General features: G+C 58.9%; 3 protein-coding genes across 11 annotated transcripts in view; all 3 read left to right on the top strand.

Moving 5' to 3' along the window:
- Positions 1 to 3,902, top strand: part of PRR12 (proline rich 12) — a 73,167-nt gene extending 69,265 nt beyond the window's left edge. Inside the window, 1 exon segment of the mRNA XM_090127548.1 lies at positions 3,584 to 3,902. Coding sequence (XP_089983674.1) covers positions 3,584 to 3,724 — 141 coding nt within the window. The 3' untranslated portion in view covers positions 3,725 to 3,902.
- Positions 3,903 to 7,285: 3,383 nt separating this feature from the next.
- Positions 7,286 to 9,447, top strand: LOC149914259 (uncharacterized). 9 transcript variants are annotated; one of them, XM_090127944.1, is made up of 4 exons: positions 7,286 to 7,569; positions 8,128 to 8,250; positions 8,318 to 8,544; positions 8,621 to 9,447. In XM_090127944.1, the coding sequence occupies exons 1-4, from the start codon at positions 7,294 to 7,296 to the stop codon at positions 9,423 to 9,425; spliced, it is 1,431 nt and encodes a 476-aa protein (XP_089984070.1). In that variant the 5' UTR covers positions 7,286 to 7,293; the 3' UTR covers positions 9,426 to 9,447. The 9 variants fall into 9 exon arrangements, with proteins under 9 accessions (XP_089984070.1, XP_089984068.1, XP_089984069.1 ...); XM_090127942.1 differs by having other exon boundaries at positions 8,582 to 9,447; XM_090127943.1 differs by having other exon boundaries at positions 8,318 to 8,610; positions 8,660 to 9,447.
- Positions 9,448 to 14,292: 4,845 nt separating this feature from the next.
- SCAF1 (SR-related CTD associated factor 1) overlaps positions 14,293 to 21,525 on the top strand; it is a 46,522-nt gene continuing 39,289 nt past the window's right edge. The window contains 1 exon segment of the mRNA XM_090127547.1: positions 14,293 to 14,406. Within this exon segment, the coding sequence (XP_089983673.1) occupies positions 14,308 to 14,406 (99 nt within the window). The 5' untranslated portion in view covers positions 14,293 to 14,307.

The following is a 21,525-nucleotide window of genomic DNA, read 5'->3' as shown; positions in this document are numbered from 1 at the left end:
CACCCATAGCCACCCACGGCCACCCATAGCCACCTATAGCCACCCATAGCCACCTATAGCCACCCATAGCCACCCACGGCCACCTACAGCCATCTATAGCCACCCACAGCCACCCACCATTACCTATAGCCACCCACGGCCACCCATAGCCACCAATAGCCACCCACGGCCACCCATAGCCACCAATAGCCACCCACGGCCACCCATAGCCACCCACAGCCACCCACCATTACCTATAGCCACCCACGGCCACCCATAGCCACCCATAGCCCCCCATAGCCACCCGCTGTCACCTGTAGCCACTTATTGCCATTTAAAGCCACCTGTGGCCACCTATAGCCACCTATAGCCACCCGTGGCCATCTATAGCCACCTATAGTCATTTATAGCCATCCATAGGCACCTATAGCCACCCATAGCCACTCGTGGCCACCCACATCTACCCATAGCCATCTATAGCCACCCATAGTCACTTACAGCCATCTATAGCCACCTATAGCCACCCACCACCACCCATAGCCACCCATAGCCCCGTATAGCCACCCACGGTCACCTATAGCCACCCACAGCCACCTATAGCCACCTATAGCCACCCACAGCCACCCATAGCCACCCATAGCCACCTATAGCCACCCACGGCCACCTACAGCCACCTATAGCCACCCATGGCCACCCGCTGTCATCTGTAGCCACTTATAGCCATTTATAGCCATCTGTGGCCACCTATAGCCACCCACAGCCACCCACAGCCACCTATAGCCACCCATAGCCACCTATAGCCACCCACAGCCACCCATGGCCACCCATAGCCACCATAGCCACCCATGGCCACCTACAGCCACCTACAGCCACCCATAGCCACCCACAGCCACCCATAGCCACCTATAGCCACCTATAGCCACCTGTGGCCACCTATAGTCATTTATAGCCACCCACAGCCCCCCCGACCCCCCTGAATCCCCCCCACCTCAACACCCCCCCTGACCCCCCCATCTCCGCCCCCCATAACCCCCCATATCCCCCCCCTGACCCCCATCCCCCCACCCACCTCAATACCCCCCCGTCTCCCCCCCCCAGATCTCAATACCCCCCCCTTGACCCCCCCATTTCCCTCCCAACCCCCCCGAATCCCCCTCACCTCATTACCCCCCCAACCCCCCACCTCCCCCCCATCTCAATACCCCTCTGACCCCCCCCATATCCCCCCCAACCCCCCCGAATCCCCCCCCACCTCAATACCCCCCCTGACCCCCCCATCTCCACCCCCCATAATCCCCCCACATCCCCCTGCCCATCTCAATACCCCCCCTTGACCCCCCCATATCCCCCCCCGACCCCCCATCCCCCCACCCATCTCAATACCCCCCCCATCTCCCCCCCTACCTCAATACCCCCCCGACCCCCCACCTCCCCCCCATCTCAATACCCCCCTGCCCCCCCCATATCCCCCCCAACCCCCCCGAATCCGCCCCACCTCAATACCCCCCCTGACCCCCCCATCTCCACCCCCCATAATCCCCCCATATCCCCCTGCCCATCTCAATACCCCCCCCTTGACCCCCCCATATCCCCCCCCTGACCCCCATCCCCCCACCCATCTCAAGACCCCCCCCCACCTCAACACCCCCCTGACCCCCATCTCCCCCCCACCTCAATACCTCCCCATCTCCCCCCAATTTCGATAGCCCCCATCTCCCCCCCCATCTCAATACCCCCCACATCCCCCCCCAATCTCAATACCCCCCCTTGACCCCCCCATATCCCCCCCGACCCCCCATTCCCCCCCCATCTCAACACCCCCCTGACCCCCCACCTCCCCCCCACCTCAATACCCCCCCATATCCCCCCCCAATCTCAATACCCCCCCCGACCCCCCCCATTTCCCCCCCAACCCCCCCGAATCCCCCCCACCTCAATACCCCTCTGACCCCCCCATATCCCCCCCCTGGCCCCCCATCCCCCCACCCATCTCAATTCCCCCCCCCGTCTCCCCCCTCACCTCAATACCCCCCCGACCCCCCACCTCCCCCCATCTCAATACCCCCCTTGACCCCCCCATATCCCCCCTGACCCCCATCTCCCCCCCCACCTCAATACCTCCCCATCTCCCCCCAATTTCGATACCCCCCATCTCCCCCCCCATCTCAATACCCCCCATATCCCCCCCCCAATCTCAATACCCCCCCTTGACCCCCCCATTTCCCCCCCAACCCCCCCATCTCCCCCCCCACCACAATACCCCCCGTCTCCCCCCCCCAGATCTCAATACCCCCCCTTGACCCCCCCATTTCCCCCCCAACCCCCCCCGAATCCCCCCCACCTCAATACCCCCCCTGACCCCCCCATCTCCACCCCCCATAATCCCCCCATATCCCCCTGCCCATCTCAATACCCCCCCTTGACCCCCCCATATCCCCCCCCTGACCCCCCATCCCCCCACCCATCTCAATACCCCCCCCCACCTCAACACCCCCCTGACCCCCATCTCCCCCCCACCTCAATACCTCCCCATCTCCCCCCCAATTTCGACACCCCCCATCTCCCCCCCCATCTCAATACCCCCCATCTCCCCCCCCAATCTCAATACCCCCTCTTGACCCCCACATATCCCCCCCCTGACCCCCCATCCCCCCACCCATCTCAATACCCCCCCACCTCCCCCCCATCTCAATACCCCCCTGACCCCCCCATTTCCCCCCGACCCCCCCGAATCCCCCCCACCTCAATACCCCCCCGACCCCCCACCTCCCCCCCACCTCAATACCCCCCTGACCCCCCCCATTTCCCCCCCGACCCCCCCCGAATCCCCCCCACCTCAATACCCCCCTGACCCCCCCATATCCCCCCCCTGGCCCCCCATCCCCCCACCCATCTCAATTCCCCCCCCCGTCTCCCCCCTCACCTCAATACCCCCCCGACCCCCCACCTCCCCCCCATCTCAATACCCCCCTGCCCCCCCCCATATCCCCCCCAACCCCCCCGAATCCCCCCCACCTCAACACCCCCCTGACCCCCATCTCCCCCCCCACCTCAATACCTCCCCATCTCCCCCCAATTTCAATACCCCCCATCTCCCCCCCATCTCAAATACCCCCCATCTCCCCCCCCAATCTCAATACCCCCCCTTGACCCCCCCACTTCCCCCCCCCAACCCCCTGAATCCCCCCCACCTCAATACCCCCCCAACCCCCCACCTCCCCCCCAGATCTCAATACCCCCCCTGACCCCCCCCATTTCCCCCCCAACCCCCCCGAATCCCCCCCACCTCAATACCCCCCCTGACCCCCCCATCTCCACCCCCCATAATCCCCCCATATCCCCCTGCCCATCTCAATACCCCCCCCTTGACCCCCCCATATCCCCCCCCTGACCCCCATCCCCCCACCCATCTCAATACCCCCCCCCACCTCAACACCCCCCTGACCCCCATCTCCCCCCCACCTCAATACCTCCCCATCTCCCCCCAATTTCGATACCCCCCATCTCCCCCCCATCTCAAATACCCCCCATCTCCCCCCCCCAATCTCAATACCCCCCCTTCTGACCCCCCCGTTTCCCCCCCCCCCGTTTCCCCCCCCCGCAGACGACGGCCATCGAGGGGGGGCTGTCGGACGTGGGGCAGGAGGAGGTGGTGCAGCGCTGCATGCGGAACCACGACTGGTTGGAGCGGCTCTTCCAGAGCTTCAGCGAGCTGCTGGCCAGGGCCAGGGCACACTGCGCCTAGGGGGGGGCCGGGGGGGGGCCGGTGGCACCTCCTGCACCTCCGTTGGGGGCAGTGGGGGGGGGTGGGGGCACTTCTGGGACCTCCAGGGGGGCATCAAGGGGGAGACAGGGGCACTTCCAGGACCTGCAGGGGGACATTTAGGGGGCTGCCAGGACCTTCTGGGGATGGGGGGGGTCAGGGGGGGCTGACATGACCTCCTGCACCTCCGTTGGGGGCAGTGGGGGGGGGTGGGGGCACTTCTGGGACCTCCAGGGGGGCATCCGGGGGGGGACAGGGGCACTTCCAGGACCTGCAGGGGGACATTTGGGGGACTTCCAGGACCTGCAGGGGGACATTTAGGGGGCTGCCAGGACCTTCTGGGGATGGGGGGGTCGGGGGGGGGCTGACATGACCTCCAGGACCTCCATTGGGGGCAGTGGGGGGGGGCAGGGGCACTTCTGGGACCTCCAGGGGGGCATCAGGGGGGGGACAGGGGCACTTCCAGGACCTGCAGGGGGACATTTGGGGGACTTCCAGGACCTGCAGGGGGACATTTAGGGGGCTGCCAGGACCTTCTGGGGATGGGGGGGCCGGGGGGGGGCCGGTGGCACCTCCTGCACCTCCGTTGGGGGCAGTGGGGGGGGGGTGGGGGCACTTCTGGGACCTCCAGGGGGGCATCAAGGGGGGACAGGGGCACTTCCAGGACCTGCAGGGGGACATTTGGGGGACTTCCAGGACCTGCAGGGGGACATTTAGGGGGCTGCCAGGACCTTCTGGTGATGGGGGGGTCGGGGGGGGGTCGGTGGCACCTCCAGCACCTCCGTTGGGGGCAGTGGGGGGGGGTGGGGGCACTTCTGGGACCTCCAGGGGGGCAGCGGGGGGGTGATAGGGGCACTTCAGGACCTGCAGGGGGACATTTAGGGGGCTGCCAGGACCTTCTGGGGATGGGGGGGTCGGGGGGGGGCTGACATGACCTCCAGGACCTCCATTGGGGGCAGTGGGGGGGGGCAGGGGCACTTCTGGGACCTCCAGGGGGGCATCCAGGGGGAGACAGGGGCACTTCCAGGACCTGCAGGGGGACTTTTAGGGGGCTGCCAGGACCTTCTGGGGATGGGGGGGGCGGGGGGGGGCTGACATGACCTCCAGGATCTCCATTGGGGGCAGTGGGGGGGGGCGGGGGCACTTCTGGGACCTCCAGGGGGGCATCCAGGGGGGGACAGGGGCACTTCCAGGACCTGCAGGGGGACATTTAGGGGGCTGCCAGGACCTTCTGGGGATGGGGGGGTCGGGGGGGGGGCTGACATGACCTCCAGGACCTCCATTGGGGGCAGTGGGGGGGGGCAGGGGCACTTCTGGGACCTCCAGAGGGACATTTGGGGGACTTCCAGGACCTGCAGGGGGACATTTGGGGCACTTCCAGGACCTGCAGGGGGACATTTAGGGGGCTTCCAGGACCTTCTGGGGATGGGGGGGGTCAGGGGGGGGTGACAGGACCTCCAGCACCTCCGTTGGGGGCAGTGGGGGGGGGTGGGGGCACTTCTGGGACCTCCAGGGGGGCATCAAGGGGGAGACAGGGGCACTTCCAGGACCTGCAGGGGGACATTTGGGGGACTTCCAGGACCTGCAGGGGGACATTTAGGGGGCTGCCAGGACCTTCAGGGGATGGGGGGGGCGGGGGGGGGCTGACATGACCTCCAGGATCTCCATTGGGGGCAGTGGGGGGGGGCGGGGGCACTTCTGGGACCTCCAGGGGGGCATCCAGGGGGGGACAGGGGCACTTCCAGGACCTGCAGGGGGACTTTTAGGGGGCTGCCAGGACCTTCTGGGGATGGGGGGGGCGGGGGGGGGCTGACATGACCTCCAGGATCTCCATTGGGGGCAGTGGGGGGGGGCGGGGGCACTTCTGGGACCTCCAGGGGGGCATCCAGGGGGGGACAGGGGCACTTCCAGGACCTGCAGGGGGACATTTAGGGGGCTGCCAGGACCTTCTGGGGATGGGGGGGTCGGGGGGGGGGCTGACATGACCTCCAGGACCTCCATTGGGGGCAGTGGGGGGGGGCAGGGGCACTTCTGGGACCTCCAGAGGGACATTTGGGGGACTTCCAGGACCTGCAGGGGGACATTTGGGGCACTTCCAGGACCTGCAGGGGGACATTTAGGGGGCTTCCAGGACCTTCTGGGGATGGGGGGGGTCAGGGGGGGGTGACAGGACCTCCAGCACCTCCGTTGGGGGCAGTGGGGGGGGGTGGGGGCACTTCTGGGACCTCCAGGGGGGCATCAAGGGGGAGACAGGGGCACTTCCAGGACCTGCAGGGGGACATTTGGGGGACTTCCAGGACCTGCAGGGGGACATTAAGGGGGCTGCCAGGACCTGCAGGGGGACATTAAGGGGGCTGCCAGGACCTTCTGGGGATGGGGGGGGCAGGGGGGGGCCGGCGGCACCTCCAGGACCTCCATTGGGGGCAGTGGGGGGGGGCAGGGGCACTTCTGGGACCTCCAGGGGGGCACTGGGGGGGGGACAGGGGCACTTCCAGGACCTGCAGGGGACATTTAGGGGGCTGCCAGGACCTTCAGGGGATGGGGGGGTCGGGGGGGGGCTGACATGACCTCCAGCACCTCCGTTGGGGGCACTGGGGGGGGGACAGGGGCACTTCTGGGACCTCCAGGGGGGGGACAGGGGCACTTCCAGGATCTGCAGGGGGACATTTGGGGGACTTCCAGGACCTGCAGGGGGACATTTAGGGGGCTGCAAGGACCTTCTGGGGATGGGGGGGGTCAGGGGGGGCTGACATGACCTCCAGGACCTCCATTGGGGGCAGTGGGGGGGGTACAGGGGCACTTCCAGGACCTGCAGGGGGACATTTGGGGGACTTCCAGGACCTGCAGGGGGACATTTAGGGGGCTGCCAGGACCTTCTGGGGATGGGGGGGGTCGGGGGGGGGCTGACATGACCTCCAGGACCTCCATTGGGGGCAGTGGGGGGGGGGCAGGGGCAATTCTGGGACCTCCAGGGGGGCATCAAGGGGGAGACAGGGGCACTTCCAGGACCTGCAGGGGGACATTTGGGGGACTTCCAGGATCTGCAGGGGGACATTTAGGGGGCTGCCAGGACCTTCTGGGGATGGGGGGGGCCGGGGGGGGGTCGGTGGCACCTCCAGCACCTCCGTTGGGGGCAGTGGGGGGGGGTGGGGGCACTTCTGGGACCTCCAGGGGGGCAGCGGGGGGGTGATAGGGGCACTTCAGGACCTGCAGGGGGACATTTAGGGGGCTGCCAGGACCTTCTGGGGATGGGGGGGTCGGGGGGGGGCTGACATGACCTCCAGGACCTCCATTGGGGGCAGTGGGGGGGGGCAGGGGCACTTCTGGGACCTCCAGGGGGGCATCCAGGGGGAGACAGGGGCACTTCCAGGACCTGCAGGGGGACATTTGGGGGACTTCCAGGATCTGCAGGGGGACATTTAGGGGGCTGCCAGGACCTGCAGGGGGACATTTAGGGGGGACAGGGGCACTTCCAGGACCTGCAGGGGACATTTGGGGGACTTCCAGGACCTCCAGGGGGACATTTAGGGGGCTGCAAGGACCTCCAGGGGATGGGGGGGGGGGGCAGAGGTAGTTCCAGGACATCGAGGGGATGGGGACACTTGGGACATTTGGGGACATTCAGGGACATTTGGGGACATCTGGGAACCCCAGGACATCCGGGACATGGGGACATTTGGGGACATCTGAGGACATTTGGGGACATCTGGGACCTCTGGGTCTTGGGGATATGGGGACATCTGGGGACATTTGGGGACATCTGGGATACAGGACATGGGGGCACTTGGGACATTTGGGGACATTCAGGGACATTTGGGACATCTGGGACCTCTGGGTCTTGGGGACATGGGGACATTTGGGGACATTCAGGGATATTTGGGGACATCTGGGAACCCCTGGACATCCAGGACATGGGGACATTTGGGGACATCTGAGGACATTTGGGGACATCTGGGACCTCTGGGTCTTGGGGACATGGGGACATCAGGGACATTTGGGGACATCTGGGATACGGGACATGGGGACACTTGGGACATTTGGGGACATTCAGGGACATTTGGGGACATCTGGGAACCCCAGGACATCCGGGACATGGGGACATTTGGGGACATCTGGGACCTCTGGGTCTTGGGGATATGGGGACATCAGGGACATTTGGGGTCATCTGGGATACGGGACATCTGGGACATGGGGACATTCAGGGATATTTGGGGACATTTGGGGACATCTGGGAACCCCAGGACATCTGGCACAATTGGGGACATCTGAGGACATGTGGACACCTGGGACATTTGGGGACATCTGAGGACAATTGGGGACACCTGGGGACATTTGGGGACATCCAGGATTTTCAGGGACATCCAGGACCTTTGGGGACATCCTGTGACATTTGGGGACATTTGGGACAATTGGGGACATTTGGGACATTTGGGGACAGCCCTCAGTTTGGGGACATTTTGGGGACAGCCCTCAGTTTGGGGACATTTGGGGACAGCCCTCAGTTTGGGAACATTTTGGGGACAGCCCTCAGTTTGGGGACATTTGGGGACGTTTGGGGACAGCCCTCAGTTTGGGGACAATTGGGGACATTTGGGGACAGTTGGGACATTTGGGGACAGCCGTCAGTTTGGGGACATTTTGGGGACAGCCCTCAGTTTGGGGACAATTGGGGACATTTGGGGACAGCCCTCAGTTTGGGGACATTTGGGAACAGTTGGGACATTTGGGGACAGCCGTCAGTTTGGGGACATTTTGGGGACAATTGGGGACATTTGGGGACAGCCCTCAGTTTGGGGACATTTGGGACATTTGGGGACAGCCCTCAGTTTGGGGACATTTTGGGGACAGCCCTCAGTTTGGGGACATTTTGGGGACATTTGGGGACAGCCCTCAGTTTGGGGACAATTGGGGACATTTGGGACATTTGGGGACAGCCCTCAGTTTGGGGACATTTGGGAACATTTGGGACATTTGGGGACAGCCCTCAGTTTGGGGACATTTTGGGGACAATTGGGGACAGCCCTCAGTTTGGGGACATTTTGGGGACAGCCCTCAGTTTGGGGACAATTGGGGACATTTGGGGACAGCCCCCAGTTTGGGGACATTTGGGGACATTTGGGGACATTTGGGGACAGCTCTCAGTTTGGGGACAGCCCTCAGTTTGGGGACATTTGGGGACATTTGGGGACAGCCCTCAGTTTGGGGACATTTGGGGACAGCCCCCAGTTTGGGGACATTTGGGGACATTTGGGGACAGCTCTCAGTTTGGGGACAATTGGGGACAGCCCTCAGTTTGGGGACATTTTGGGGACATTTGGGGACAGCCCTCAGTTTGGGGACAATTGGGGACATTTGGGACATTTGGGGACAGCCCTCAGTTTGGGGACATTTGGGAACATTTGGGACATTTGGGGACAGCCCTCAGTTTGGGGACATTTTGGGGACAATTGGGGACAGCCCTCAGTTTGGGGACATTTGGGGACAGCCCTCAGTTTGGGGACAATTGGGGACAGCCCTCAGTTTGGGGACATTTTGGGGTCACCTCGATTTGGGGTCACCTCGATTTGGGGACATCATCTCAATTTGGGGACAGCCCTCAGTTTGGGGACATCCCGATTTGGGGACCCCCCCCCATTTTAAGGTGCCCCCCCCCACAATTGGTGACACCCCCCCCTCAATTTAAGCCCCCCCCCCCTATTTTGGGACCCCCCCCCCCCCTTCCATTTTGAGCTGATATCCCCCCACATTTTGGGACTCATTTGATGCCCCCCCCCATTTCGGACCCCCCCCCCCGTTATTTCGAGACCCTCCCCCATTTTGGGACACCCCCCATTTTGAGGTGACCCCCCCCCCCCCAAATTTGTTGCCTCCCCTCCCATTTTATGCCCCCCCCCCTCATTTTGGGCCCCCCCCCCCCCCACCATCAAGGTCCCTTCTTGCCCTCCCCCCCCCCCCCCACCTTTTGGGGGGGGGTCCCATGATGTGGGGGGGGGGGCTCTGAGTGAGACCCCCCCCCCCTTAAAAAAAAAGAGGTGCCCCCCCCTCTCCCCCCCCCCCGGAGAGCCCTTATTTATATATATATGTATAAATGTCTATTTAGCAGCTGGGGGGGGGGGGCGATCTTTTATTTTGGGGGGGGGGGCTTAAAAATAGGTCTCCCCCATCCCCCCCCCCTCAAAGGAATGCCCCCCATTCCCCCCCCCCCCCTCATTGGCCACAGGGTTATTCTATGGGGAGGGGGGGGGGGAGAAGAGGGTGGGGGGGGGGGGCACTTTTGTCTGTGTGTCCCCCCCCCCCAAATTGGGACCACCCCACGTCCCCCCCCCCGCTCCCCCCACCACGCCGGGGGGGGGGGGGGTCCTGTATATAAGTATTATCTCTGTTTTTCTTAGGGGGGGGGGGGAACCCCCACAAAGGACCACCGCCCCCCCCCCCTAAACTCCCCCCCCCCTCAAATTTCTTCCTTCCCCCCCCCCCCCCCCCCGGACCTATTTATTGCCAATCTGTGCCCCCCCCCCCCCCCAAACTCCGGGGGTTTTGGAAGGAGGGGGGTCGAAGTGGGGGAGGGGGGGGGGTCACACCCATGCCCACCCCCCCCCCCGTGCCCCCCCCCCCCATCACCCCCCCCCCCGAGGTTTTTGGGGCGCGGGGGGGGGGGCTGTTCTGTACATAGTGTATAGGGTCAAAGTCTATGTATCATATGGTATCTGCCCCCCCCCCCTCCCATCTCAGCTGCCCCCCCCCTCAAATTAATTACCCCGCCCCCCCCCCTCATTAATTACTCCCCCCCCCCCCCCCCCGGGTTAATTACTCCTCCCCACCATGGGGCAAACCCCAACCCCCCCCCCCCCCAAACCAGTTTGCCCCATAACCCCCAACTTTACCCCCCCCCCCGGAGAAAAAATTGCCCCCCCCCCCCATTCTTATCCCCCAATAACCCCCCCCCCGGGGCAGACCAACCCCCCCCCTTCCATTTTTTTTTAATTATTATTATAATTATTATTATATCTATTGCCCCCCCCCCATTTCCCACCCCCCCCCTCCTAAATAAACCCCAATTCCGTGTCGTGTTCCCCCCCCCCCCCCCCCGCCGCGAAACGATTCGCCCCCCCCCCCCGTTCTCCCATGGGATTATGGGATGGGGGGGGGGGGTGGGGATGTTTTAGGGGTGGGGGGGGGGCGGTGGGCGCGACCCCCCCCCCCAATTTTCTACGGTGTATCGTGTCGGGACGTGTCGTGGGTGTTGCCGAAAACTTTTTATCGTTGCTGAGTGTCCCCCCCCCTTTATTTGGTTTTTTTTTTGGTGGGGGGGGGGTCGTCGTCGTGAAGGGGGGGGGGGGGTTGTGGGGGTGGGCTGAGATTTGGGGGGGTTTGAGGGGTGGGGGGGGGTCGTGAGTTGGGAGGGGGAAATGGGGGGGGTGAAATTTAGGGGGGCTAAGGGGTGGGGGGGGGGAATGTGGGGGGGGAGTCGTGATTTGGGAGGGGGAAATGAGGTGGGGGGAGAAATTTGGGGGGGGGGGACTCGTGATTTGCGGGGGAAATGGGGTGGGGGGGAGAAATTTGGGGGGGGGACTCGTGATTTGGGGGGGAAATGGGGTGGGGGGTCGTGATTTGGGGGGGTTTAGGGGTGGGGGGGTCGTGATTTGGGAGGGGGAAATGGGGTTTGGGGGAGAAATTTGGGGGGGTTAAGGGGTGGGGGGGTGAAATTTGGGGGGGGGACTCGTGATTTGGGGGGGAAATGAGGTGGGGGGAGAAATTTGGGGGGGGGGGACTCGTGATTTGCGGGGGAAATGGGGTGGGGGGGAGAAATTTGGGGGGGGGACTCGTGATTTGGGGGGGAAATGGGGTGGGGGGGTCGTGATTTGGGGGGGTTTAGGGGTGGGGGGGTCGGGATTTGGGGGGTTTAAGGGGTGGGGGGCATTGATTTGGGGGGGAAATGGGGTGGGGGGCTCAGATTTGGAGGGTTTAAGGGGTGGGGGGGGGAAATTTGGGGGGGGGATTCGTGATTTGGGGGGGAAATGGGGTGGGGGGGAGAAATTTGGGGGGGTATATGGGGTGGGGGGGTCGTGATTTGGGGTGTTTAAGGGGTGGGGGGATGAAATTTGGGGGGGGGAATTCGTGATTTGAGGGGGAAATGGGGTGGGGAGGAGAAATTTGGGGGACTTAGGGGGTGGGGGGGTAAAATTTGGGGGGGTTAAGGGGTGGGGGGGTCGGTTTTTGGGGGGTTTAAGGTGTGGGGGGGCATTGATTTGGGGGGAAATGGGGTGGGGGGAGGAATTTGGGGGGGTTAAGGGGTGGGGGGGGAAATTTGTGGGGGGGGGATTCGTGATTTGCGGGGGAAATGGGGTGGGGGGGAGAAATTTGGGGGGTTTAGGGGGTGGGGGGGTAAAATTTGGGGGGGTTAAGGGGTGGGGGGGCATTGAGTTGGGGGGGAAATGGGCTGGGGGGGCTCAGATTTGGGGGGGGTCAGTGGGGGAAACGTTGCGGGGGGGGCACAAAGGGGGGGCTATGGGGGGGGATGGGGACACGGGGGGGGTTGGGAGCTCAGATTTGGGGGGATTTAATGTGGGGGGGGGACACAAAGGGGGGGTTTGTGGGGTGGGGGTCGAGATTTGGGGGGGGCATGGAGTGGGGGGGGCTCAGATTTGGGGGGGTTAAGGGGTGGGGGGGCACAAAGGGGGGTCGAAATTTTGGGGAGGGGGTTTGGGGTGGGGGGGTCGTGGGGTGGGGAGGGCTCAGATTTGGGGGGGTTTAATGTGGGGGGGGGACACAAAGGGGGGGGTTTGTGGGGTGGGGGTCGAGATTTGGGGGGGGCATGGAGTGGGGGGGGTCAGATTCGGGGGGGTTAAGGGGTGGGGGGGCACAAGGGGGGGTCGAAATTTTGGGGAGAAGGTTTGGGGTGGGGGGTCGTGGGGTGGGGAGGGGTCAGATTTGGGGGGGTTTAATGTGGGGGGGGGGACAAAGGGGGGGGTTGTGGGGTGGGGGTCGAGATTTGGGGGGGGCATGGAGTGGGGGGGGTCAGATTCGGGGGGGTTAAGGGGTGGGGGGGCACAAGGGGGGGTCGAAATTTTGGGGAGAAGGTTTGGGGTGGGGGGTCGTGGGGTGGGGAGGGGTCAGATTTGGGGGGGTTTAATGTGGGGGGGGGGACAAAGGGGGGGGTTGTGGGGTGGGGGTCGAGATTTGGGGGGGTATGGAGTGAGGGGGGCTCAGATTTGGGGGGTTAAGGGGTGGGGGGGCACAAGGGGGGGTCGAAATTTTGGGGAGAAGGTTTGGGGTGGGGGGTCGTGGGGTGGGGAGGGGTCAGATTTGGGGGGGTTTAATGTGGGGGGGGGGACAAAGGGGGGGGTTGTGGGGTGGGGGTCGAGATTTGGGGGGGTATGGAGTGAGGGGGGCTCAGATTTGGGGGGTTAAGGGGTGGGGGGGCACAAGGGGGGGGTCGAAATTGGGGGGGGAATTGGGGTGGGGGGGTCGTGGGTGGGGAGGGGTCAGATTTGGGGGGGTTTAATGTGGGGGGGGACACAAAGGGGGGGTTTGTGGGGTGGGGGTCGAGATTTGGGGGGGGGGTCAGAGTTGGGGGGGGGGTTTATGGGGGGCCACGCAGGAGGGGTTGGGAGATGGGGGGGGTCGAAATGTGGGGGGGGGGCGTAGGGTGAGGGGGGGGGGCGTAATTGGGGGTCGTTGGGTGGAGGGGGTGTCCACGTGATCTCCTCCGGGGGGGGGGAAGGGATTGTGGGTAAAGGATGGCGGCCGTTGTTATTGGGGGAGGGGGGGGCACAAAATGGCCGCCATTTCCGGAAGGGGCGGGACTTCCGGGCCTTGGAATGAGTGAATGGCTGATTTGGAGGAGGGACTTCCGGTCCTTGGGGGTGCGGAGGGGGAGGGCGTTTCCTGTGCTGGGTGAAGGCAGAGGAAGCGGGATTTCCGGTTGGAGGGACTTCCGGTAGGACGCAAGGCTAAGGGGCGGGACTTCCTGTTGGAGGCGTGAGCCAATGGCGGCGGGGCTTCCTTTCCTGGAGAGGAGACCACAGAGATGAAACTTTTGGGTCGGGGCACAATGAGGGACGAAACTTCCGGTTCTGGATAGTCCAGGGGGAGGGACTTCCGGTTCTTGGCGGTGAGGCGGAGGGACAATCTGGGGCACTCAGATGAGGGGGGAACTACCGGTTCTAGACGCTCTACTGGGTGGTACTTCCGGTTCTGCGCCCCCACAGAGTGGACTTCCGCTTCGGGATGATCGGGGGGTGGGGGAAATTTCCGGTTGCTTGTGACAGAACGGGGCCGGATTTTCGGTTCCTGCCCTCTGAGGATGTGAACTTCCGGTTCCGGGAGCGACAAACAAGAGCGGACTTCCAGTTTTGAGCCCTCAGAAAGCACTTCCGGTCTGCGCTTCAACCAAACGCTCAGGAGGGTGGGACTTCCGGCCACACCCTTCCCCATTGGCGGCGCGCAAAGCGCGGTGGGCGTGAAAACGTATAATGAGATGCAAACCACGCCCCCAAGTCGCGGTCAGCTCCGCGCCTTATAAGGAGAGGGGCGGGGCCACGTTTACCATATATGGCGTTGCTATGGCGACGGCGCGCTGCCCGCTGGGAGCCGAAGCCCCGCCCCCTTTTTTCCCGGCGCGCCCCGCGCGGCCCCGCCCCCCCCCGGAGCGCAGCGCAGCGGTAAAATGGCGGCCCGGGGGGGGTGGGGGGGGGGGGCGTGGAATAAAGGCGATTTTGGGGCAAAAATCGGGGATTTTGGGCAAAAGCGGGCGGCGTGGCGGGAAAAGGAGAGGTTCCGGGAATAGAAAGGGGGGGTTTGGGGGGGCGGGGTTTGGGGATTTGGGGCCTGAATGGCGATGCGGGGTGGGAAGGGGATTTTGGGGTGAGAAATGGGGATTTGGGGCAAAAACGGGCGATTTTGGGGCAAAAATGGGGCGTTTGGGGGATGGGCGGCGGGGGGGGGGGAAGGGCGGGGATTTTGGGGGGGGCTGAGGGGTTTTGTGGGGAGAAATGGGGTTTTTGGGGGGGTTGAATGGGGGTTTGGGGCGAAATTGGGGTTTTGGGGTGAAAATGGGGGATTTTGGGCAAAAACGGCGGATTTGGGGCGGGGAAAACGCGGATTTTGGGGGTAAAAGTGGGGAATTTGGGGGTGATTTGAGGGGATTTGGGGTCGGAATGGGGAATTTGGGGGGCGGGGATGGGGGTGAAATTGGGGGATTTGGGGCAGAAATGGGGGATTTTGGGGTGAAAATGGGGGATTTGGGGTAAAAATGGGGGATTTTGGGGTCGGAATGGAGGTTTTTAGGGTGAGAAATGGGGATTTTGGGGTCAGGATGTGGAGGGGTTTGAGGGGGGAGGTATGAAAGGTTTGGGGTGAGAATGGGGGATTTGGGGTAAAAATGGGGAAATGTGGGGTAAAGATGGGGAAATTTGGGGTAAAAATGGGGGATTTGGGGGTAAAAATGAGGGATTTTGGATAAGAATGGGGTTTTTGGGAGGGGATTTTGGGTTTTGGGGTGAGAAATGGGGATTTTGGGGGTGAGGGTGGAGGAAGAATTGGGGTAAAACGCGTTGAGGGTTTGGGGTGAGAATGGGGGATTTTGGGGTCAAAAGTGGGGATTTTGGGGTCAAAAGTGGAGATTTTGGGGTCAAAAATGGGGATTTTGGGGTAAGAATGGAGGATTTGGGGTAGAAAGCGGGGATTTGGGGCAGGGATTTGGGGGAAAAGTGGGGAATTTAGGGGTGATTTGGGGGGATTTGGGGTCGGAATGGGGAATTTGGGGGGCGGGGATGGGGGTGAAATTGGGGCATTTGGGGCAGAAATGGGGGATTTTGGGGTAAAAATGGGGGATTTTAGGTAAAAATGGGGGATTGGGGTAAAAATGGGGGATTTTGGGATCAGAATGGAGGTTTTTAGGGTGAGAAATGGGGATTTTGGGGTCAGGATGTGGAGGGGGTTGAGGGGGGAGGTATGAAGGGTTTGGGGTGAGAATGGGGGATTTGGGGTAAAAATGGGGAAATTTGGGGTAAAAATGGGGGATTTTGGGGTAAAAATGAGGGATTTTGGGTAAGAAAGGGGTTTTTGGGAGGGGATTTGGGGGTTTTGGGGTGAGAAATGGGGATTTTGGGGGTGAGGGTGGAGGAAGAATTGGGGTAAAACGCGTTGAGGGTTTGGGGTGAGAATGGGGGATTTTGGGGCCAAAAATGGGGATTTTGGGTCAAAAGTGGAGATTTTGGGGTCAAAAATGGGGATTTTGGGGTAAGAATGAAGGATTTGGGGTAGAAAGCGGGGATTTGGGGCAGGGATTTGGGGGAAAAGTGGGGAATTTAGGGGTGATTTGGGGGGATTTGGGGTCGGAATGGGGAATTTGGGGGGCGGGGATGGGGGTGAAATTGGGGCATTTGGGGCAGAAATGGGGGATTTTGGGGTAAAAATGGGGGATTTTAGGTAAAAATGGGGGATTTGGGGTAAAAATGGGGGTTTGGGGTAAAAATGGGGGATTTGGGGGTCAGAATGGAGGTTTTTAGGGTGAGAAATGGGGATTTTGGGGTCAGGATGTGGAGGGGGTTGAGAGGGGAGATATTAAGAGTTTGGGGTAAGAATGGGGGATTTGGGGTAAAATTGGGGAAATTTGGGGTAAAGATGGGGAAATTTGGGGTGAAAATGGGGGATTTTGGGGGTAAAAATGAGGGATTTGGGGTAAGAATGGGGTTTTTGGGAGGGGATTTTGGGTTTTGGGGTGAGAAATGGGGATTTTGGGGGTGAGGGTGGAGGAAGAATTGGGGTAAAACGCGTTGAGGGTTTGGGGTGAGAATGGGGGATTTTGGGGTCAAAAGTGGGGATTTTGGGGTCAAAAGTGGAGATTTTGGGGTCAAAAATGGGGATTTTGGGGTAAGAATGGAGGATTTGGGGTAGAAAGCGGGGATTTGGGGCAGGGATTTGGGGGAAAAGTGGGGAATTTAGGGGTGATTTGGGGGGATTTGGGGTCGGAATGGGGAATTTGGGGGGCGGGGATGGGGGTGAAATTGGGGCATTTGGGGCAGAAATGGGGGATTTTGGGGTAAAAATGGGGGATTTTAGGTAAAAATGGGGGATTGGGGTAAAAATGGGGGATTTTGGGATCAGAATGGAGGTTTTTAGGGTGAGAAATGGGGATTTTGGGGTCAGGATGTGGAGGGGGTTGAGGGGGGAGGTATGAAGGGTTTGGGGTGAGAATGGGGGATTTGGGGTAAAGATGGGGAAATTTGGGATAAAAACGGGGGATTTGGGGGTAAAAATGAGGGATTTGGGATAAGAATGGGGTTTTTGGGAGGGGATTTTGGGTTTTGGGGTGAGAAATGGGGATTTTGGGGGTGAGGGTGGAGGAAGAATTGGGGTAAAACGCGTTGAGGGTTTGGGGTGAGAATGGGGGATTTTGGGGTCAAAAGTGGAGATTTTGGGGTCAAAAATGGGGATTTTGGGGTAAGAATGAAGGATTTGGGGTAGAAAGCGGGGATTTGGGGCAGGGATTTGGGGGCAAAAGTGGGGAATTTGGGGGTGATTTGAGGGGATTTGGGGTCGGAATGGGGAATTTGGGGGGCGGGGATGGGGGTGAAATTGGGGGATTTGGGGAGAAATGGGGGATTTTGGGGTGAAAATGGGGGATTTTAGGTAAAAATGGGGGTTTGGGGTAAAAATGGGGGATTTGGGGGTCAGAATGGAGGTTTTTAGGGTGAGAAATGGGGATTTTGGGGTCAGGATGTGGAAGGGGTTGAGGGGGGAGGTATGAAGGGTTTGGGGTGAGAATGGGGGATTTGGGGTAAAAATGGGGAAATTTGGGGTAAAAACGGGGGATTTTGGGGTAAAAATGAGGGATTTTGGGGTTAAAAACAAGCAATTTTGGGTAAGAATGGGATTTTTAGGGAGAGATTTGGGGTTTTTGGGGTGAGAAATGCAGATTTTGGGGTCAGGATGTGGAGGGGATTGAGGTAAAAGGTGTTGAGGATTTGGGGTGAAAATGGGGGGTTTTGGGGTCAGAATGGGGGATTTGGGGCAAAAGTGGGGATTTGGGGTAAGAAATGGGGGATTTGGGTAGGAATGGGGTTTTGGGGTGAAAAATGGGGATTTAGGGGCAGGGATGGGGAGAGATTGGAGAAAAGGGCGTTGAGGATTTGGGGTCAAAAATGGGGGATTTTGGGGTCAAAAATGGGGGATTTGGGATCATAAAGGGGATTTGGGGGGTTAGAAATTGGGATTTTAGGGTAAGAATGGGGGATTTGGGGTGAGAAATTGGGATTTTGGGGCTGAGGATGGAGGAAGAATTGGGGTAAAAGGCGTTGAGGTTTTGGTGTGAAAAAGGGGGATTTTGGGGTAAGAAATGGGGATTTTGAGTCAGAAAAAAAGGGGGTTTAGGGTAAGAATGGTGTTTTTTGTGAGGAAATTTGGGATTTTGGGGTGAAAAATGGGGGGATTTGGGGTAAGATTGAAAATTTTGGGGGTGAAAAGTAGGGATTTGGGGACAGGAGTGGGTTTTGGGGTGAAAAGTAGGGATTTGGGCAAAATGGGTTGAGGTAAAAATGGGGATTTTGGGGATGGAAATGGGGAATTTGGGGCAAAATGGGGCATTTGGTGGAATATTGGGGGGATTTTGGGGTGAGAACGGAGGATTTTGGGGGAAAAAGGGTGCATTTGGGGCAGGAATGGGATTTTGGGTGAAAAAAGGGGAATTTTGGGGCTGGAAGGGGCGTTTTGGGGTGAAAATGGGGCGTTTTGGGGTGGAAAAAGGGGAATTTTGGGGTATAGGTGAGCGTTTTGGGGGCAGAAAAGAGCAGTTTGGGGTGAGAAAGTGGAATTTGGGGGGAAGGAATGATTTCGGGGGGTAAGAAAGAGGAAAATTTGGGGTGAAAAAGGGCAATTTTGGGACAAGAGGGGAATTTGGGGGCAGAAATCGGCATTTTTGAGTGGGAAAAAGGGCAATTTGGCGGCAGGAGGAAAAATTGGGGTGAGAAATTGGGGATTTGGGCGTAGAAAAGGAGATTTTTGGGTTCTGAGGGGGGAATTGGGTGAGAAAAGAGGCAGTTTTGGGGTCAGAAATGGTGAGCTTGGGGTGAGAAAAGGAGATTTTTGGGTTCTGAGGGGGGAATTGGGTGAGAAAAGCATCAATTTGGGGTCAGAAAAAAGCAATTTGGGGTCAGAAAAGGCAATTTTTGGGGTCTGAGGGGGGAATTGGGTGAGAAAAGAGGCAATTTTGGGGTCAGAAATGGTGAATTTGGGGTCAGAAATGGTGAATTTGGGGTGAGAAAAGGAGATTTTGGGGGTCTGAGAGGGGAATTGGGTGAGAAAAGTGGCAATTTTGGTGTCAGAAAAAGGCAATTTTGGGTCAGAAAATGAGATTTTGGGGGTCTGAGAGGGGAATTGGGTGAGAAAAGAAGTGAATTTGGGGTCACAAAAAGACTTTTGGTGTCTGAGGGGGGAATTGGGTGAGAAAAGCAGCAATTGGGGTCAGTAAATGGCAATTTTGGGTCAGAAAAGGAGATTTTGGGGGTCTGAGGGGTGAATTGGGTGAGAAAAGAGGCAATTTTGGTGTCAGAAAAAGGCAGTTTTGGGTCAGAAAAGGAGATTCTGGGGGTCTGTAAGGGGAATTGGGTGAGAAAAGAGGCAATTTGGGGTCAGAAAAAGGCAATTTGGGGTGAGAAAAGGAGATTTTGGGGTTCTGAGGGGGGAATTGGGTGAGAAAAGAGGCAATTTTGGGGTCAGAAATGGTAATTTGGGGTCTGAAATGGTGAATTTGGGGTCAGAAAAGGAGATTTTTGGGTTCTGAGGGGGGAATTGGGTGAGAAGAGCAGCAATTTTGGGGTCAGAAACGGTGAACTTGGGGTCAGAAAAGGAGATTTTTGGGTTCTGAGGGGGGAATTGGGTGAGAAAAGAGGCAATTTTGGTGTCAGAAAAGGCAATTTGGGGTCAGAAATGGAGAATTTGGGGTGAGAAAAGAAGATTTTGGGGGTCTGAGAGGGGAATTGGTTGAGAAAAGTGGCAATTTTGGGGTCAGAAATGGAGAATTTGGGGTCAGAAAAGGAGATTCTGGGGGTCTGTAAGGGGAATTGGGTGAGAAAAGAGGCAATTTGGGGTCAGAAAAAGGCAATTTGGGGTGAGAAAAGGAGATTTTGGGGTTCTGAGGGGGGAATTGGGTGAGAAAAGAGATGAATTTGGGGTCAGAAAAGGAGATTTTTGGGTTCTGAGAGGGGAATTGGGTGAGAAAAGGAGAATTTAGGGGTCAGAAATGGTGAACTTGGTGTCAGAAAAGGAGCAATTGGGGTCAGAAATGGAGAATTTGGGGTCAGAAAAGGAGATTTTGGGGTTCTGAGAGGAAAATTGGGTGAGAAAAGAGGTGAATTTGGGGTGAGAAAAGGCAATTTTGGGGGTCTGAGAGGGGAATTGGGTGAGAAAAGCAGCAATTTTGGGGTCAGAAATGGTGAATTTGGGGTCAGAAAAGGGCAATTTGGGGTCAGAAATGGAGAATTTGGGGTCAGAAATGGAGATTTTGGGGGTCTGAGACGAGAATTGGGTGAGAAAAGAGGTGAATTTGGGGTGAGAAATGGTGAATTTGGGGTCAGAAATTGAGAATTTGGGGTCAGAAAAGGAGATTTTTGGGTTCTGAGGGGGGAATTGGGTGAGAAAAGCAGCAATTTGGGGTCAGAAAAAGGCAATTTTGGGTCAGAAAAGGAGATTTTGGGGTTCCGAGGGTGGAATTGGGTGAGAAAAGCAGCAATTTTGGGTCAGAAAAAGGCAATTTTGGGTCAGAAAAGGAGATTTTTGGGTTCTGAGGGGGGAATTGGGTGAGAAAAGCAACAATTTTGGGGTCAGAAATGGTAATTTTGGGTCAGAAAAGGAGACTTTTGGGTTCTGAGGGGGGAATTGGGTGAGAAAAGAGGCAATTTTGGTGTCAGAAAAGGGCAATTTGGGGTCAGAAATGGAGAATTTGGGGTGAGAAAAGAAGATTTTGGGGGTCTGAGAGGGGAATTGGGTGAGAAAAGTGGCAATTTTGGGGTCAGAAAAGGGTAATTTTGGGTCAGAAAAGGAGATTTTTGGGTTCTGAGAGGGGAATTGGGTGAGAAAAGCAGCAATTTGGGGTCAGAAAAAGGCAATTTTGGGTCAGAAAAGGAGATTTCTGGGGTCTGAGGGGGGAATTGGGTGAGAAAAGCAGCAATTTGGGGTCAGAAAAAGGCAATTTTGGGTCAGAAAAGGAGGTTTTGGGTTCTGAGGGGGGAATTGGGTGAGAAAAGGAGAATTTTGGGGTCAGAAACGGTGAACTTGGGGTCAGAAAAGGAGATTTTTGGGGTCTGAGGGGGGAATTGGGTGAGAAAAGAGGCAATTTTGGGGTCAGAAAAAGGCAATTTGGGGTCAGAAATGGAGAATTTGGGGTGAGAAAAGGAGATTTTTGGGTTCTGAGAGGGGAATTGGGTGAGAAAAGCAGCAATTTTGGGGTCAGAAATGGTGAATTTGGGGTCAGAAATGGTGAATTTGGGGTGAGAAAAGGAGATTCTGGGGGTCTGAGAGGGGAATTGGGTGAGAAAAGAGGCAATTTTGGTGTCAGAAAAAGGCAATTTGGGGTCAGAAAAGGAGATTTTTGGGTTCTGAGGGGGGAATTGGGTGAGAAAAGAGGCAATTTTGGGGTCAGAAATGGTAATTTGGGGTCTGAAATGGTGAATTTGGGGTCAGAAAAGGAGATTTTTGGGTTCTGAGGGGGGAATTGGGTGAGAAAAGCAGCAATTTTGGGGTCAGAAATGGAGAATTTGGGGTCAGAAAAGGAGATTTTTGGG

The sequence above is a fragment of the Phasianus colchicus genome, chromosome 31, assembly GCF_987193195.1.
Source record: "Phasianus colchicus chromosome 31, bPhaCol1.hap1.1, whole genome shotgun sequence".
NCBI lineage: Eukaryota > Metazoa > Chordata > Aves > Galliformes > Phasianidae > Phasianus > Phasianus colchicus.
The sequence above is the reverse complement of the archived record's forward strand: the minus strand, read 5'-3'. Positions and strand labels throughout refer to the sequence as shown.